We start from the raw sequence: 19,921 nt of genomic DNA, 5'->3' as shown, positions 1-19,921 counted from the left end.
GTAATAAACATTAACATGTTGGGGTGAGGAACAGATGCTCCCCTCACTCACACTGCAGAACCTGCAGACAGAGGAGCTTAGAAGAACAACATTTGACAAAGGGGCCGGATGGGGACATGTTTTTTGGGCCAGCGCTGCAGTGTGGGTTGTAAAAACACACTGAAGGCTGACTAGGGTTATCTGACTCTTTGTGTTTGACCGTTCAGCCCCGGATACACCCGCCTAATATCCCGCTCTGCTCTCTCCGTCTCTGGAAAAACACCACTCTCTCCGGTCGCTCTGTTTTGTGTTTGGCTGCTGGTGGGAAAAGAGGGAAGAGGTTTTCTGGAATGCAGGATCGGATGCTCTCTCTTCTTCCCCGAGGGACACAGAGTGAAAGAGGGAGACAGAGCTACTGCTCTCCTCAATGTGAAGAACTGTCCTCCTTGCTGTACCAAAACACCAGTGCTTCTTTAAAGCAAATATAACTGGCATCATTGTGCTCGCTTAGCATAAATCGCTCTACCTCACCAACAGGATCCAATTCAATTGGCAACATTTCAAGCTAGTTCTTATCACAAAAACAGAGGAAACTGTATTTGCTAGACCTCTTATTTAAAGAGGTGGAAACGCCACCTGATCTAAGTTACTGCACAGCAGATTTGGTATTTGTGGGACATTGATGGGCTTGTCTGTACTGGACTGGCCTGGGTAAGGTGCTGCTTACGAGACTGCACTAGTCATAGTCACAGCCCACACACACATTTGCGCATCCGTATCCTCATTCTATGTGTGTGTGTGTGTGCTGTGTGGCGGTGGTGGAGACAGCCAGCAGATCGGCCTACTCCCCTGGACGTCTCTGTCACCAGGCCTAATCTGAGGATTTACTCTGCTTTTCACCTGATTGCTTATGACCAGTCATCCCTCTATCCCTGTCTCCATCCCTCCCTCTGGCCCGTTCCCCCTTTCCTAACCTAACTAACACTCCGGGGATCACGTCCTTGGCAGTAAGCTAATGAGCACTCCTCGTTTAACGTGGGGACCCAGCTGAGAGGCGTTACCCCGGCGACGACCCCTCAAGACGAGGACAACGACTGTCTCGCTGGTTTGGAGGAGCAGGAGGAGGAGGAGCAGAGAGGCCAGGATCGCGGCTCTCTGGCCCAGGGAGAAGGGCCTTTGGTGGGGCAGGCTGGCCAGGTGAGCAGGGGGCCCGAGCCCATAGCTCCACTCTGGAAGGCCATGCTGTCTAAGAGCAGCCCTCTGTACAGAGACTCTCTGTTCTCCTTCTCTCTGTGGGAGAGCCGGGCCCAGGAGAGAGAACTCGCCCTGCATAGAAAACACACTGAAAGAGAGAGAAGGGCCCTGCACAGGCAGCTGGAGAAGTAAGAATCTTACATTAATTGATTTAGTAACGTGAGAGTGATAGTAATCGTTAACTGTGTACTACATAGTAAGTCCTTCAGATGAGAAGCCAGTGCTGAACTGCATAATGTATGCACAAGTCCGCTGTGTGTGTGTGTGTTAGTGTGCGTGTGTGAGCGCGTGTGTGTGGGTGTGTGGGTGTTTAGAGGGATCAGCCTGGCACTTTTTTAGATTGGTGAGATGAGGTGACCTTCACCCTGCAATCAGGATGCTGCTATCAATTAATTAATTCAGCTGAGGGAGAACAGCCTGTGTGTTTATTTCTATGTGCGTATGTGTGTGTTTGCAACAGTATGACATGAATGCAACAGTATTTCATCAGTATCAGTGTCGTCTCTGGTTGCTATTGTTGGTAACTCTTCTTTATAGCAGTAGACTTTGGCAGTTGGAAAACATTGATTGTTGGGGGCATGTGTGTCCTCCACTGGGGTTCTCTCTCTCTCTCTGGTTTGTCACTTGATCAGTGATCCACGCAGAAAATCAACTAGTCTGATTAACTCACTGGTAGACCAGCAGACTGGACAGTTGGCTGTGAGTTGCTCATGTCGCTGACGACATCGGATCTCAATCCGATACACCACTGTGACTGTGATTGTTGGGGTGTAATCTCTTTGAAAACTACTGAGAGACAGATCTCTCCATTTCCCTCTTTTCCATTCCTAAGTCTATCCACTATTTCTCTGCCTGTCTTTTTTCACTCAATCATCTTTGCCCTCTCTCTTTCTCAACCTATCTAGTCCCTTCGCCCCCATGCTGGTAGAGTGGCTGGTTTTATAGCGTTAGCAACATTAGCGTTAAGGCAAACATGTTGAGTCAGGGCTGTGTGATGTCATCACTGCTAACCAGCCCCATGGGGACAATCATTGGAGAGGAGCGTTGTGATTGGATGTACCCACTGCCCTCCCTCTGTCTCCCTCTGATCGTTGTGGCAGCAGCCTTAGACCGCCACGGGGGGATTTGGTTGCTGAGAAGGCATCCTTTTTTTCTTTCCATCATGTGTGTGTGTGTGTGTGTGTGTGTGTGTGTGTGTGTGTGTGTGTGTGTGTGTGTGTGTGTGTGTGTGTGTGTGTGTGTGTGTGTGTGTGTGTGTGTGTGTGTGTGTGAGAGTGAGAATTAGCCAGTCATCCAGGCTACAGTGTTGTGGGCACGCGGACAAGACTCGCGCTGTCTTGTGTTTGGGTTCAGACTCGGAGAAGGAGGAGTGTGTGAGTATGAAAGAGGGAGAGAGAGAAAAACACAATGAACAGAACCTGACAAACATTGTATTCCTGTTTCAGCTCGTACGGTACTGTATGTTTTTTATCTCTTCATCCCTGAGCTGTGCTCATCTCGTGACGTGGTCCTCATAGAGTCGACTGGTGCTGAATAACCTCTGAATAACTACAACGACTGTCCTGGTTTGTGGGGTCATACTGTGCGGCCTGGGGCCTGTCGGGTCAGCCTGTCTGCTGGACGGCCCTGGTATCTGGGTGCATCTGATTACAGAGTGTCCCAGCCAGTTAGAGGGGCAGGCAGTGACAGACAGGGGCAGGCGGACAGAGACTTACGGACCAGAGCAGAACATTAGAGCACAGCAAGCTGCTAGCTATCTCTGGTCCAGGCTCATGCTGAAAAGGTAGTCGCTTTCTCTCTCTGGTCCAGGCTATTGCTGAAAGAACAGTCTCTCGTTCCCTCTTCTGAAGTAGTGGCACAGGCTGCATCTGAGATGACACTATGTCCTATTCCCAATACTGCACTACTTTTGACTCACATGCACTACTCAATTACTATTTGGTAGCATTGCCTTTAAATTGGTTAACTTGGGTCAAACGTTTCGGGTAGCCTTCCACAAGCTTCCCACAATATGTTGGGTGAATTTTGGCCCATTCCTCCTGACAGAGCCAGTGTAACTGAGTCAGGTTTGTAGGCCTCCTTGTTCGCACACGCTTTTTCAGTTCTGCCCACGATTTTTCTATAGGATTGAGGTCAGGGCTTTGTGATGGCCACTCCAATACCTTGACTTTGTAGTCCTTTGCCACATCTTTGGAAGTATGCTTGGGGTCATTGTCCACTTGGAAGTTGAATTTGTGACCAAGCTTTAACTTAATGACTGATGTCTTGAGATGTTGCTTCAATATATCCACATCATTTTCCTACCTCATGATGCCATCTATTTCAATTGGCAACATTTCAAGCTAGTTCTTATCACAAAAACAGAGGAAACTGTATTTGAAAGACCTCTTGTTTAAAGAGGTGGAAACGCCACCTGATCTAAGTTACTGCACAGCAGATTTGGTATTTGTGGGACATTGATGGGCTTGTCTGTACTGGACTGGCCTGGGTAAGGTGCTGCTTACGAGACTGCGCTAGTCATAGTCACAGCCCACACACACATTTGCGCATCCGTATCCTAATTGTGTGTGTGTGTGTGTGTGCGTGTGCGTGCGTGCGTGTGCTGTGTGGCGGCTGTGGAGACAGCCAGCAGATCGGCCTACTCCCCTGGACGTCTCTGTCACCAGGCCTAATCTGAGGACTTACTCTGCTTTTCACCTGATTGCTTACGACCAGTCATCCCTCTATCCCTGTCTCCATCCCTCCCTCTGGCCCATTCCCCCTTTCCTAACCTAACTAACACTCCGGGGATCACGTCTTTGGCAGTAAGCTAACGAGCACTCCTTGTTTACCGCGGCTCTCTGGCCCAGGGAGGAGGGCCTTTGGTGGGGCAGGCTGGCCAGGTGAGCAGGGGGCCCGAGCCCATAGCTCCACTCTGGAATGCCATGCTGTCTAAGAGCAGCCCTCTGTACAGAGACTCTCTGTAATCCTTCTCTCTGTGGGAGAGCCGGGCCCAGGAGAGAGAACTCGCCCTGTATAGAAAACACACTGAAGGAGAGAGAAGGGCCCTGCACAGGCAGCTGGACAAGTAAGAATCGTACATTTTTTGTTGTTGTAGTAAGAGAGTGATAGTAATCATTAACTGTGTACTATACAGTAAGTCCTTCAGATGAGTATCCAGTGCTGGACTGCAAACGGATACACAAGTCCGCTGTGTGTGCGTGTGTGCGAGTGTGTAGAGGGATCAGCCTGGCACTTGTTTAGATTGGTGAGATGAGGTGACCTTCACCCTGCAATCTTGATGCTGCTATCAATTAATGAATTCCGCTGAGTGGGAACAGCATGTGTGTCTTTCTTTTTTTAACCCACTGTGAATATTTCTTATTTTTCAATATTTTATGAATTTGTACCTCTTTAATACGTGTTCTATTTATTTTGTTTGGTTTCGTCCGGTCCTGTTCACTCTTGCAATGTGTATGCCTCTTGGCCAGGTCGCTATTGTAAATGAGAGTTGGTTCTCAATTGACTTATCTGGTTCAATACAGGTGAAATCGGATACAAATAAAATACAAATAAAATAAATGAGACCTTAAGTGAGCTGATGTGCCAGTCTGTCTGTATCAGCCTGGTGGTTGGTCACCTCTGTGTCTCTGATCCCTGTTTGTCTCTCTGTGGGCAGTAAGAAGCATCAGTGTCAGGAAGGATAGGATCATCAAACATCATTATTTGTCTGTACGGGCAGGACAGTAGGGTGACTAGGCCAGGACGGAACAGATAATGGCTTGATCATGCTTTGGTTGTCCCTCTGTCACTAGAGAGCAGATGTATGGCCATATGTGGGCAAGGACAAGATCACTGAATGTATCCCTGTATGTTTGTGTGTGTACAGGCTGAGTAAGGAGCTCCAACAAAAGGATAAGGTCATTGAGTCTCTCCAAGCCAAACTCAACCAGCGCCAGCCGCGCTCTGACACACCCTGCAGTAGCCATGCCCTCTCTGACACCACTGACCAATCAGACCGCATCTCATTTGTGTCTGATGATCAGGGCTCCACCAATGAGGACCTGGAGCTGTGCTCGGACATAGACGCAGCCAGCGAGTATGGCCAGGAAGACAGACGTGCCTCCCCTAGAGCCAGTACAGGTGCAGTAAACAATAGACACACACACACACACGGACACACACCCATCCATATTTCGAATGCATGCCCAGTAGTGCACAACTTAACGGTCTTCTTTTCATTCATTATCTCTCAGATTCCCACTGTAACAGTGTGCCCATGTCACGCCACCCCTCCACCCCTCCATCCAACACTTCATCCCACAGACACCAGTCCTCCATCAGCTGTCTCAGCATGCAGCCGCCAGAGGACACACAGACTCAGACAGGTAGGCAGACAGACAGGAAGAGAGAGGAGGAGTGGAAGTGACTGCATTATTCAACACATTGTTATCATTGTCATTGTATCCACATTCTGTACTTTATCATGTCCAGACATTGTGAAGTGTTTTCTTCCCTCATTCCTCATACCTCTCCCGGTCCCACCCCTCTTTCTGTATCCCTGTCGTCTTTTCATCTCTATTTTCACCTGTATTTCTCCTCCATACCTCCAGGCCTCTACAGTGGGCCAGTGTCCCGTTCCCTCCCCACCCCTCCCCAGCCCCAACCCCAGCCTCTCTACCACCCAGACCTCTCCTCTCAGAGAGCCCCTCTGCTCTTTGACCCCTACACGGGCACCCTGCGACCCCATTACCATGGCAGCGGGCCCGTGGGCTTCTCCCTGGCAGAGGTTCACCGGGAGCTGCAGATGTTACAGAGACAGCTGGGAGATACTGAGCGTGCGTCACTCTGCTTGCACCGTGTGTGTGTGTGTGTGTGTGTGTGTGTGTGTAGGATGGAGTGGCTATATTTGTCACGCTTTAAGCACATCATGTAACTACATGAGGTTATAAGCTTTAAAATGTACTTTTAAAGTTTTGTATTACAGTTATAGTGTAATCTGGCACGGGGATAGTAGTATTAGTATCGTCGATAAACTTGATGTACAGTAAGTGAGTTTCACATTCAAAGCTCTGAACTATGCCCCATGGTAGTAATGTCAGACAGGACTGCAGGTGTATTGTCCTGTTGAGATTCCAGACGAGCAAGAATAAACATGTGAGTGTGTGTGCTAACCCACCACCCATTAGGCTTTTCCTCTGAATGAGGTAGGACGTGTCACATTGGCCTCTCCAGGCCCAAGTGTAATTGAGCAAGTTGATGTGCTGTATGGCTTTGAGCTAATTCATACCCAGCCTAACCCCACTCCTACAATGTAACTCTCCACCATCCTAACATCCCAACACTGGAGGTTCTGATAGTGTTTGGACGCTCTCTGAGGTATCTATCTCACAACAAGCTGTCTGGCCAACCTGTTTATTCATGCTTGGGCTTTTCTCTCTTTCTTACTGCAGGTTTTTCAGTTCCTTCAGCCAAGCCGTTTGTTGGCATCCAGATGTCGGCAGATCCCTCCAGTTACCTGGCCCAGCCTCTGTCCTACCACCCCTTCCACCCGTCTCCTCACAGTGGCCCAATGAAGGCGGGCACCAGCCTCCTGGAGAGCAGTGCAATGTGGGATATGGCTTACGGTGCTCAGCCAATTAGAATTAGCGCTGCTGATTTGTCATCAGGGTCGTCAGGATACCAGTCTGGCACCAGCCATACAGGTGTGTGTTTATCTGAGTTTTAATGTAAACATGTGTGTACTTGTTTTCCTACATTCTCAGGACCCCAATGGTCAGACAATTCACCAGAATGCCCTGAAAGAGTCAGAAAACAATAACTTTTTTGAAAAGTCAAGATGTTTTTCAGGTCCTGAATTAGTTCAAATGCTATTTTAAGCTTAAGGTTTAGGATAATGGGGTTAAGGTTAGGGTTAGGTTTAGGGTTTTTGGGGTTAGGTTGAAGGTTTAGGGCTAGGGAAAATAGGATTTTTAATGGTCAAAATTTCTACACTCCATAAAGTCCTGAAATGTAACAAAAACAAAGCTGTGTGTGTGTGTTTATGTATATGTTTTTTGGATGCCCTTTTAATAAATAAATAATTGTGTTTTTTATATATATATATATATATATATATATATATATATTCTATACACATTTTTTAGGTTGTGAAATGTAACCAGTATTTTGTTGTGTGGTTTGGTGCAGGTTCTGACCTATTGAAGGAGCAGCTGAGGGAGATCAGGAGTCTGCGTCAACGCCTGGAGGATTCCATCCAGACCAATGACCGCCTCCGACAGCAGCTGGAAGAGGGACTGGTCAACCAAGCCAGAGACAAAGGTACTAGACCACCAACCCACCATTACTCAGATGTTGATATATTTTAGACATCCAACTTTGCAGTCACTAGTGAAATGTACAATCTCTCCTCATCCTTCTTCTTCTTCCTCAGGTGCCCCCACCAACATCTACATCCAGGGCTTGGACTCTGTCAGCCAGCTTTCCAGTGAGATCAGAGCTCTGAAAGAGGAGAACCTCAGCCTGCAGGACCGACTCCAACAAGCCAGCAGAGGTAACTAACCGCCCCGGCTCCGAGTACTCTCATTACTCCCTAGTATACTCCTAATACTCAAAATACTCTCAATACTCTTACACAGTGAGGGAGTTCGATTAAGCTGACGTGAGCAGGAAAAAGCGGCGAGGGAGGAGCGCACCTTTCAAATCGAACAGTAATCTGCGCTGCTCGGTCATGTTGCCAACAAGGCAGCATGATGCATCGTTCAGAAACATACAACATATCTTTTCCATAAAATATGCACTATCGTTCAAAAGTTTGGGGTCACTTAGAAATGTCCTTGTTTTTGAAAGAAAAGCATTTTTTTTGTCCATTCAAATAACATCAAATTGATCAGAAATATATTGTTAATGCTGTACATGACTATTGCAGCTGTAAATGGCTGATTTGTAATGGAATATCTATATAGGCATACAGAGGCCCATTATCAGCAACCATCACTCCTGTGTTCCAATGGCATGTTGTGTTAGCTAATCCAAGTTTATCATTTTAAAAGGCTAATTGTTCGATAGAAAACCCTTTTGCAATTATGTTAGCACAGCTGAAAACTGTTGTTCTAATTAAAGAATCAATAAAACTGGCGTTCTTTAGACTGGTTGAGTATCTGAAGCATCAGCATGTGTTGGTTCGATTACAGGCTCAAAATGGCCAGAAACAAAGTGCTTTCTTCTGAAACTCATCAGTCTATTCTTGTTCTGAGAAATTAAGTCTATTCAATGCGAGAAATTACTAAGAAACTGAAGATCTGGTACAACGCTGTGTACTACTCCCTTCACCGAACAGCGCAAACTGTCTCTAACCAGAATAGAAAGAGGAGTGGGAGGCCCCGGTGCACAACTAAGCAAGAGGACAAGTACATTAGAGTGTCTAGTTTGAGAAACAGACGCCTCACAAGTCCTCAACTGGCAGCTTCATTAAATAGTACCCGCAAAACACCAGTCTGTGTTTTGTGGGTACTATTTAATGAATAGTTTTTATTAATAATACTATTAATAGACCAACTTTACTCCACAAACAGAGACACATACAAAGCTCTCCCTCGCCTTCCATTTGGGAAATCTGACCATAATTCTATCCTCCTGATTCCTGCTTACAAGCAAAAACTAAAGCAGGAAATACCAGTGACTTGTTCAATATGGAAGTGCTAACACAAAATGCAATATGTTCCGGGATTCATCCAATGGAATTGAGGAGTATACCATCTCAGTCACCGGCTTCATCAACAAGTGCATCGACGACTTCGTCCCCACAGTGACCGTAAGTACATATCCCAACTAGAAGCCATGGATTACAGGCAACATCCGCACCGAGCTAAAGGCTGGAGCTTTTAAGAAATCCCGCTATGCCCTCAGACGAACCATTTATCAGGCAAAGCGTCAATACAGGACTAATATTGAATCCTACAACACCGGCTCTGACGCTTGTCGGTTGTGGTAGGGCTTGTACACCATTATGGACTACAAAGGAAAACCCAGCCCAGAACTGCCCAGTGACGCGAGCCTACCAGATGAGCTAAATGCCTTTCATGCTCGTTTCGAGGCAAGCAACACTGAAGCATGCATGAGAGCACCAGCTGTTCCGGACGACTGTGTGATCACGCTCACCATAGCCGATGTGAGGAAGACCTTTAAATAGGTCAACATTCACAAGGCCGCGGGGCAAGACAGATTACCAGGACGTGTACTCAGATTACCGAACAGTACCATGTGAGATTATACATTATGTCTACCTCTGAAGGTACATTATGTGTATTTTATTTCAATATTTTTTTTACCCCTGGGAACAATACTGTACCCTAACCGTACCCTTTTTTTCTGGGAGTGTGATTCACGAATGCAGTCAATGCTAACCCGGTTCAACCAGGGCATTAATCGAGTCCCCAGGTTCCGGCGGCCACGGCCTGACAGAGCTGCAGCGCCTATGGCGATGCGCCTAGGGGAGGGATCTCCTCTGGGCCCCGACGGATGGGACGGAAATTGATTCAGAGGAGCAGGAGGAGGCGAGTTTGATAAGGACTCACCCCGTTCCTGTACAAAGGACCGAAGACAGCCTTTTAACAAAATGACTTTTTGTTTTCATGTCTTAAAAATGTTTTACCTTTGTTAAATAATTTGTACACATTTTAAATGGCTTTTACAGAATTGGATGTTTTTACAAGAAAAAATAATTTTATTCCTGGTTGTTTCTATTGTTTTTAAATTAGCAACATGTACTTTTTAACAAATTTAAATGTAATATTCAAATGCCGTGTTTTATGCTATTATGCATATGTATAAAATGACGTACAAAAAATTAGCTGTTTTTAAAGGAAATGCAACAATCAAACTTGTTTTAAGTCACCTCAATGAGAGAAGAATGATAAACATTAAGTGTTATGCCTCATTATACCATATTATTCCTTGTAATTTCTGTCTTGGTATCTGAGTTCCTTTGTACCCTCCCCCTAGACAGCAATAAGGAGGCGGAACAGCTGCGGGAGGCGTTGCTGTTGGGGCGTGCCCGTGTGAAGGAGGCAGAGTTAGAGACCGAGCGGTGGGCGGAGCCGGGCAGGAAACTGCAGAAGCAGACACAGGCTCAGACCCTGGAGATCACCCAGCTGAAACAGGACAGGCAGAACAACCAGGAGGCCATCAAAAGGTAGGAGGGGTGTGTGTGTGTGTGTGTGTGTGTGTGTGTGTGTTTATAACTGTGTTGTGTGCGTCCCCAGGTTGCAGCACGAGGTGAATGTCTTTGAGCAGCAGGTGTGTGAGAGCCATGGCCTTATCCACTCTCTACAGTATAAGCTCCAGATGTACCACAGAGTGTGTAGCGTCCCAAAGAATACACATACAGGTGAGGGGTCACACTCAGGGGAGTCTGCGCCCTTTGACACCAGGGACCTGCATGTTCAGCTGGGGCAGCAGTTGACCTTTGCGACATGCCCTCCTGCAGCGAAGAGACAGCTCTTCCACGGTGAGAGCGAGGGAGTGCTACGCTGCATGCATTCTGGGATACGGTTACCATTGTTACCACATATTCTACCACACTTATTGGCACTTAACAAAGTGTCCGAAATTGCACTCTATTCCTGCCTATATAGTGCACTACTTTTGCCCAGAGCCTAAGTAGTAGTGCACTAAATAAGGAATAGGGCACCATGCCATTTGAGATTTACCCCAACTCTAACACTGATTCTCCACTCTTCCTCTCCTCACAGACCCTGCTCTCTCTCCCCCTGTCCGAGAGACTGAACTCTTCAGCCCTGCTTCCCCTCTCTCCCCCACACTGGATCCCCAGGAGACTGACTCTTCTCTGGAGGGCCAAGACCCAGACGTCTCTTTTACAAACCGTAATGGCCGCCACGCTGTAGGGCACGTTGATGACTTCCATGCCCTACAGCAGCAGATGCTGGAGGGACACGTCCTCATCGGCAAGATGGAGGCTGCCCTCCAGGCCACTGCCAACCACGCTCTCCTGGAGCTCAGCCTGGATAAGGTGAGAGGTCAGGGGTCCTTTAGAGGTTAGAGGAGCAGCAGACATTTTACAGAGGAGTTAATGATCCCGAGAGTAACTTTTAGATCATTGGTTGAAATTCAACAAACTATAGCTAGTTAAACTGAAAATATGTCACACTTTTGTATTGTTATCCTGTGTTTTAGTTAGATTTGTTTAGTCAAACTGTCTCTGTGCATGTATCTTTCTCTGTGTGTCAGCCTGCGGATTCTGGCTTCGCGAGTAGACTGCTGACCAGCACTAAGACCCTGCGGCAGATCCTTGAGGAAGCCAACTCCTTGCTCAGAATGTTCTGGAGGGCAGCCCTGCCCAGTTGTGAGGGGTACCCTCAGAGCACCAAAGTCAGAAACACATACTCTTTATAAAGCATTCATAAAGCATTCATAATGCCTTCATGTGCATGACATACAGAGACACTGTCCACTTTATGTTCGTTTGCAAAGGTTTACGTTAAGGGGATTTGCTTTCTCTGTTAGCGTGTTACGCGTGTGAAGTTACTGATCATTGTTTAGAGTTTGTGTGCTTTAGTGGTGACTTTGTTTATACATTTGTCACGTCACTCCAGGTGAAATCACTGTAACCTCACTGCTCTTTACAGGTGTGTGTACATGTTTGAAATGTGACAGTGTGTTTTTTTGACAATCTGTGTGTGTCTAGGAGCTGTCTCTAAAGGATGAGGTCCACACGCTCCGTCAGCGGCTCTCACAGCAGGAGGAGGCTCTAAGGGACGCCATGGAGACCCTGAAGAGCTCCAACCGCACCAAAGACAGCATGGAACACTTCATCATCAGCCAACGTGAGTGACTCTCACTACTCTCGTCTCAGTTACTTGTGTTCTCTTTCACCACTTTACCTCTCCCCTCCCCTCCTCTGTTTTCTTCTTTCCCTCCTCCTCTCCTGTCTTATCCTATTCTTTTCATATTGTCCGCCTCATATGCACAGTCATGTATCTTCCTGTTTGTTTATTCTTTTGTTCATCATTTCTCCCCCCTCATTCCTCTCTCTCGCTCTCTCTCACCCGTTTTTTCTCTTTCTTTCTCTTTCACTGCCTTCTCCCTCTGTCGTGGACCGACTCATCTCTCTCCAACTCTTTCTTTCTCTCTCTGTCTCTTCATAATTGAATGTCCTTCATCCTCTGCCCCTCAGCGCAGACTCTGTAATGGCTCAGTGATATGACTTGTTTGTGTTTGCATGTGTGTGTGCTGAAGTGATGGGCGGCAGTCACAGATGAATCAGAACTGTTTTGTTCCTGGTTGTTTACAGTGTCGACAACAAAGGATGTCTTGAAGAAGGCACGGACAAATTTAGAGGTGAGCTCACTCTTTTTACAGGGTCTGGCTTATTTTGTTCTTCTCGTACCCTCTATAAGGCTGTTGTTTGACTTATTTCTATGTCATGCAGTCTTTAGAAAAATCACTGTTAGGTATTCCATCTGCTCTTTTTCTCTATCTCACCCGCCCTCCTCTCTCACCTCACCTGCACTTTATCTACCTCTGTCTCGCTCCCTCTTGCTCTACCTTGAGTTATTCCAGGAGAACAAGCAGAGAATGTCCTCCACTTCTCCCCCCTTCCTCCTCCTCTTTGTCCTCTTCCTCCTGTCCCTGGGTTGGTAAAGGTACTGCTTCCTGGCTTGCCGTGCCTGTCAGTGTGCGTGTATCAGCTTCCTGTAATCCACCCTTCTAGAGGTCTTCATGGATCCACCTGTACCCGAGACCTGATCTGGGAGGGAGGGAGGGAGGGAGGGAGGGATGGAGGGGGGGGGGGAGAGGGATTTATGCTCTTGCTTTTCATGAGAGGAGTGTGGTGCGTGTAGCTTGTTGTTGGCCAATCATGAGTCATCAATGCGGCAATAGGCTACAGTCATAGAGCTCACTCAGTGTGTGGCAAAAGTTAGGAGATATATAATCAATGGAAGATGGAATTACAATGACAGAAGTTAAAGGAGAAGGATAGGCTACAACGACCAAGAGCCAACAGGTAGGGTCTACTTAATATTCTGAATGGAGTTGTTGTTCTTTTTAACTGTACGATTAGAAAATGTGTGCACGGCAGCCTGTTAGCCTAGCTAGCTAACATTAGCTAGTTTAACTAGCTTCTCACGGGTTGGTGTAGTCAAATCAGGTACTACGTAATCATATTTTATGATAAATAACCTACCTATGGCAATTATTAGTCTACTATAGTGTAAGTCGGCTTGGTTGGTTGCTGTCTCATCTCTCGCTCCCTCCTCCCTGTTTCAATCGCTCACAGTACAGCCCCTCCCTGCCTGCTAGAGTGGCACCTCTCTCCCTCCTCTTGCGCTTTATCAGCTCTGGTTAGTAAAGTAGCTCAAAAAATGTTCTGCTGCTTCCCTCTATATACGAAACAGGTGTAGTTGTCCGGGTGGCAAAGCTCCAGGTCCATTTCGGAACCCGCGAAGACCTCTACCACTATCCTTTAACAGTAGAACGCCCCCTACTGGCATTAAACAGCAGTACATGATCCCCTCTTTGACTCTCACTTAGTTAATGTTTTTTTTTGTAATACCATTGTACAGATAACATCTTCTAACACCTCCTTATTGGGATCATACTTGTTGTAGGCCTACCATCAGCATATTTAAGTTGCCCTAATTTAATTTGCTAGTGTCTAAGTATGAGTGTATTAATATTACACTGGTTAGGAAATAAAGAAGTATGAGCATTATTTTGGTAATTTTTGTTAAAAATCTTTAATGGAGGGTTTTCATTGTCTTACTTCAGATAGCGCAATGACTCAGCATAACATAAGTCATGACATTACATAGTAACATGAAATATAAGTATGCTGACCCTTCCTCCTTTTGCCTCTTCCTCCCACTCAGGTGAAATCGCAAGAGGCTTCTGTGAGCTCACCCATTCTACTGGTTCGGGTGTTGTGAAGCAACAGATAAAGGCTCCATCACCCAGAACTCCTACCGTGGCCCAGTAATACCCAGGGTCTGACCCAGGGGGTTAACAGACTGCACCCCCCACAGCCATCCTCTTTGTGATGCACCAGCTTCAGCGTCCTCCTAATACTGGGAGACAGGACAGGACTCTTCCTGTTTTAAAGGAAACAAAGGTCTCTGGTTAAATAGGGGGGACACTACAGTTGAGGGGAGACAGTCTGATAGTCAGTAGAGGTTCAACCAGGTGTTCTCTGTGATGTTTATGAATGTCGACGACTGTCTATCTCAGGTGTTATGTATAGCTTTTGTAGGTGCTACGAAGGTTTCTCAACTGAAGTGTTTCCCCTATTTTACCTGATATACAGTACCAGTCAAAAGTTTGGACACACCTACTCATTCAAAGGTTTTCTTTATTTGTACTATTTTCTACATTTGAGATAATAGTGAAGACATCAAAACTATGAAATAACACATATGGAATCATGTAGTAACCAAAAAAAAGTGTTAAACAAATCAAAATAAATGTTATATTTGAAATTCTTCAAAGTAGCCACCTTGCCTTGATAACAGCTTTGCACACTCTTGGCATTCTCTCATCCAGCTTCATTAGGTAGTCACCTGGAATGCATTTCAATTAACAGGTATGCCTTGTTAAATGGTCATTTGTGGAATTTCTTTCCTTAATGCGTTTGAGCCAATCAGTTGTGTTGTGACAAGGTAGGGGTGGTATACAGAAGATAGCCCTATTTGGTAAAATACCAAGTCAATATTATGGCAAGAACAGCTCAAATAAGCAAAGAGAAATGACAGTCCATCATTACTCATAGTCACGAAGGTCAGTCAGTCCGTAAAATGTTAAGAACTTTGAACATTTCTTCAAGTGCAGTCACAAAAACCATCAAGCGCTATGATAAAACTGGCTCTCATGAGGACCGCCACAGGAAAGGAATACTCAAAGTTACCTCTGCGGCAGAGGATAAGTTCATTAGAGTTACCAGCCTCAGAAATTACATCCAATTAAGCCTTCATGGGAGAATTGCTGCAAAGAAACCACTACTAAAGGACATCAATAAGAAGTAACACGAGCAATGGACATTAGTGGTGGAATATATATATATATAGATAGATAGATAGAAAGAGTACCAGTCAAAAGTTTGGACTCAGCCACTCATTCAAAGGTTTTTCTTTATTTTTACTATTTTCTACATTGTAGAATAATAGTGAAGACATGAAACTTATGAAATAACACATATGGAATCATGTAGTAACCAAAAATGTGTTAAACAAATTAAAATTGATTTTAGATTTGAGATTATTCAAAGTAGCCACCCTTTGCCTTGATGACAGCTTTGTACACTCTTGGTATTCTTTCAACCAGCTTCACCTGGAATGCTTTTCCAACAGTCTTGAAGGAGTTCCCACATATTTGACCCGATTCAGGAAACTAGTCGTATGTCGCAAGTCACGACTTCACAGGAGAGCCATTTAAAAAAAATCTAAATGAGATTTTTGACAGAAATGCTTTCTCGAACATGTGAACTGTCATGTGCCTTAGTAACCAACTTCTATGCCATTTGTAAATAGGAATACAATTGTTAAATTAAGAACCTTGCTGGTTAAGCCACAGAAAAAGTCAGCAACCTTACCACTAGCCATGATTGGTTGAGATAATGAGTGGGCTGGACATGCCGAGCCATATAGAAGGCTTCTTTCTGTCTATTTGAGCTCAACAGTCTGTGTTGGTAATCCTGTCAAACGCAGCTTTTTTTATGCATTGTGTAGTGGAGCTGCATAAGTGTTGCTCTCCACTTTCTGGAGGATCAAGTTTTGAAATCAGTGGAATTAGAGTATGATAGCTACAACTAAGGGCAACCGTGCATGATGATGTATACAGGTAAGATAGTCTAGCATTAGCTTGCTACTGTTTGCTAACCCCATTACATACACATTTGCGCAACCGCGGCAATCAAACAAGGCTGCAATGAAAACTAATGGGACTGTAGCGATTGTGTTGGCCTCACAATCTGCGGTGTGAACTACATTTCTATTCAACCATTGTATGACATGGTAATGGCCCGATAGTTTTGGAGAAAAATTGAAAAAACGGATCCTCCGACCATAGCCGTAAATCCCAGGGACACGACCACCCCATCCTGGGAAAAATATGATTTGTCCCCCCGAATATATCACTGTAAACATAACTATGTAATTTAAATAATATTATAATAATAATGAAAGCACTTGTGCTGATTATAAACACTTAATAGCGCGTTTTTAAGTTTCAAAAGATTGCGGACCACCCCCCGCCCTTTGCCTCACAATGGTTTGATCCACTTCCTCCCACCCTCAACAGTGGCACATGATGCAGGTACTGTGCATGTGTGGGAATCTGACAGAGTCTGTCATTGGTGGCTGACCTCCAGTAAGTAGTTCAAACAAAGGATATGTTAGACATTTCTTTACTTCTACCACTCAATACAAGAAAACACATTTAGAACCGTCGCCAGTCTTCATTTTTGCTGCTTTAAATTACAGGTCACTCTCTATGTTAGCTAGTGGTTAGCTGATGTTTGCTAGCTACCTACAGTAACATCAACCAGTGTTTGCAGCTATTTGAATTTGAGTCAATGAGAGAAGCTAGCAATGCAATGTAGTGTTCCTTAGCTGGCGAGGTGACAGAGGGTTCGTGTCTACCATCTGAAAGGCACTCAATGCACGTAACTAACGTGAGGTTAATCCAGTCAAATATGCACATTTGACCACCCTGAAATCCCCATGTCCAACAAGGTGGACTGTGTGGAATACTGCTATTAGAGCTGTGCTAGGGCAGTATGAGCAGGTACTAAGCAGCCTAGAGGAGATGGCAAAAACTGAATCCAAGACAGCTTCAACTGCCAGTGGCTTATTTGAGCACTTCAGCAACGGCAAGACTGTGTTGGGCCTCACACTTGCCTCTGTTGTTCTTAGAGAGCTTGAATGACTAAACATTTCACTGCAGAAGAAAACTCAGACTGTCTCTGGTATGCAGGTTGCAGTCGAGTGTGTGCAGTCATCTCTTAGGGGCAAGAGAAATGATGAAAGCTACCTTGCACTGTATGCGAAAGCAATAACATTGATTGACACCATTGAACCCATTGAGACACACCCAAGACGATTTGCTGGCAAAGCAGTGTTTCACTATTGGGCACCAAGTGTTGGATGGTGTGGAGGTTCAACTTGGTGACCATCCTGCAAAAGTTGGAAAGAGCGCTTCTCACGGGGGAGTTGGATGAGTCTCTAGATCAGTACCCTGAGATGAACATAGATTATCTTTCAGTGCAGTTGCCTCTCTTTCGCAACAAATACCCCTGTAGCAGCATTGGAGAAGCAGCATAGGTCCTCAGGAGGCTTCCAGTGGAGGTGCAGGGGTAGTTTGACCAAGTTGAGGTGCTGATCAGAATTTTGATTGTGTTGCCAGTGTCTTCATGTGAGTCTGAGAGGAGTTTCAGTGCACTCCGCAGTTTAAAGACTTGGCTACGGGCTAGCATGGGCCAAGAGAGACTGAACGGCGCAGTTGTCTAATGTACATAAAGATGGGCTGGACAGTCTCGAGCGAAAATATCTGCCAGCAATTTGTTGGATCCATTGAAACCCGCAAACATATGGTTATTTTGTTCAGTAGTGTGTATAGCAATGGTTCTCAACATTTTTGGGGTACTGGAACCCCTGCATATTTTGAGGCAAGGCGGGCAAGGTTTTGAGCGGTCCTCAGGGATCTCCACCCGCTCTATATTATATGTAAAGTTAGTGGAATCCTTGTGGATCTGAATACGTTCATTACACTTTTTTATTTCACGGACCCCTTGCAATTTCACCAGGGACCCAATGGAGTCCACGGACCCCTGTTTAAGAACCCCTGGTGTATAGTATGATATTTGTTCAGTAGTTTTCAGTTTTTAGTACATGACAATACACTTACTAATTATTGATTTTATGTTCTTTTATTTAAAATTACATACTTTGTGTGACATACTTGCCCATAGCTGCTGTTTAAAGAGTTGAGACACTGACTGAACAATAAATAAGTATTTTTGAAGGGTATTTTGGTTGATTTATTTGGGTTATTCATTGAAGTAGTTCTTTCGCTTTTAGAACCGTACTTATTTTGAGCCTTTTGTTCTTGTTAAGCTATTGTGCCACACACATATTTATTGACTATATAAATGTATCAGAAAAAGTTAAATAAAAAGGTCAATTCAATACGGAGACCAACTTTGTGATGGTTCTCAATGGAGATTATTTTAGATGAGATCGCACCATGTTCATTGTATTTACAAAAACTGCACCCATACACAGTGTACAGTACCATTTCCACCCACTGGCCTTTCTTGGTGTTGCTGGTTGTAAATACAAATACCTGCATACATACTGGACTGATAAGGAACACTGCTATAACTGTTATTAGTAGTAGTATTATAATGATTTAAACATTTGAACAAGTTGGGACAACCCTACCTATCAATTATCCAGTAGTAGTAATTATGGTTCCTCAATATACATTTAACATATTACAACGTAGGTTGTGTTACAGCACTACTTTTGGTGTTCCCCTCAGGAATGGCTATTGAGAAAATGTCATGTAATTGTCCCCTCCAAAGTTGATATCAGATTTTCGCCCCTGCCTCCGAAGCTGTACGTTAAATTGTGATGTGTCATGACGTAACGTATAGCACGCATAGAGCAACTCATTCTTTGACATACAGCCTCGCTCCACCAGGTGAGCGCTTCTCTCACAGTTTAAAAATAAGAAAGGGACAGGGTGAGGGGGGATACCTAGTTAATTGCCCAACTGAATGCATTCATTTTTTGCGTCATCACATCAAGCCATCATGACTCTCAAAAGCCGCAACAGCCGGTGTTTACTTCTGAAGATAACTTTAGTGCCACCCTAAAAACCCGATTTAAAATTCGACACAAACCTTCAAATAGGTAATGACACATTATATAAACTCTTTATAGTGTTTAATTTACATTTTAGAGGTGATAAATTGGACAGATTGGGTGAAAAAATCAGTTTCCCCACATGGCTTATCTCCCACTTTCCCTATGACGCAGTAGGTTTCGCTTCCCCAGCCGCCATTTTTAAAAGACCCGACGGAGCTCATTGCCTTCTTCAATCATGGAGAGACGAACAGCATGAAGGTCTCGTCATTGATTTTGCTGGAAAGGGGAGAAATCTTGCTTTTCAATGGTATTCATATTACAGTTGACCTGGAAATATTACGTTACAGCGCGACGTACAGAAATGCGGTAGCTTACAGTACATTTTCAGATATTGACAGAAAGTGGTTTAATTTCAAGCTAAAGCGTACTGTTATCTAGCTAGCTAATGTTAGCTGGCTGGCTCTCTAGCTGATGATATTGTTCGTATCCCAGAGCCGTATTCATGCAGGGTAGTAACGACATGATTTGGCACTGTGTTCATTGTTATTTAACTAGCTAACTTTAGCTGGCTGGCTCGTTAGCTAACATGTGTACAACACCCATTGAATATGGCCAGTGTCAGTAAACGTCTGCAAAAAAGCTAAATGAAATTGTTGCCAGCAGAGCTGGTTAGGCTATTTTCATGTTACCCATCGGTAAACAAATCATCGGCCAAAGTGTCAAGTGTGCATTCCGAGAGCAAAACAAGATGGGTGGGGCTAAAGCTTAAGAGGGTGTGAACGATGCTGAATGGATGTAGACAAAGCTCTTCACTAGATACCAAAACATTC

General features: G+C 45.0%; 1 protein-coding gene across 9 annotated transcripts in view; it reads left to right on the top strand.

Moving 5' to 3' along the window:
* The window catches only part of LOC139406820 (myomegalin-like), a 115,541-nt gene extending 100,262 nt beyond the window's left edge, over nt 1-15,279 (top strand). For 3 of the 9 annotated variants that reach the window (XM_071149876.1, XM_071149875.1, XM_071149877.1), the window contains exons 28-39: nt 5,102-5,355; nt 5,469-5,600; nt 5,826-6,050; nt 6,666-6,917; nt 7,402-7,533; nt 7,646-7,765; nt 10,216-10,405; nt 10,476-10,720; nt 10,965-11,242; nt 11,461-11,601; nt 11,918-12,056; nt 12,524-12,966. In XM_071149876.1, coding sequence (XP_071005977.1) covers nt 5,102-5,355; nt 5,469-5,600; nt 5,826-6,050; nt 6,666-6,917; nt 7,402-7,533; nt 7,646-7,765; nt 10,216-10,405; nt 10,476-10,720; nt 10,965-11,242; nt 11,461-11,601; nt 11,918-12,056; nt 12,524-12,873 — 2,458 coding nt within the window. In that variant the 3' untranslated portion in view covers nt 12,874-12,966. Of the gene's footprint in view, nt 1-5,101; nt 5,356-5,468; nt 5,601-5,825; nt 6,051-6,665; nt 6,918-7,401; nt 7,534-7,645; nt 7,766-10,215; nt 10,406-10,475; nt 10,721-10,964; nt 11,243-11,460; nt 11,602-11,917; nt 12,057-12,523; nt 12,967-14,102 lie in introns of those variants that run through there. The other 6 variants (XM_071149882.1, XM_071149883.1, XM_071149881.1 and 3 more) reach the window with 4 other exon arrangements.
* The last annotated feature ends 4,642 nt before the right edge of the window (nt 15,280-19,921 follow it).

Source organism: Oncorhynchus clarkii, chromosome 4 (assembly GCF_045791955.1).
Source record: "Oncorhynchus clarkii lewisi isolate Uvic-CL-2024 chromosome 4, UVic_Ocla_1.0, whole genome shotgun sequence".
In the NCBI taxonomy this organism is placed as follows: domain Eukaryota; kingdom Metazoa; phylum Chordata; class Actinopteri; order Salmoniformes; family Salmonidae; genus Oncorhynchus; species Oncorhynchus clarkii.
The sequence above is the reverse complement of the archived record's forward strand: the minus strand, read 5'-3'. Positions and strand labels throughout refer to the sequence as shown.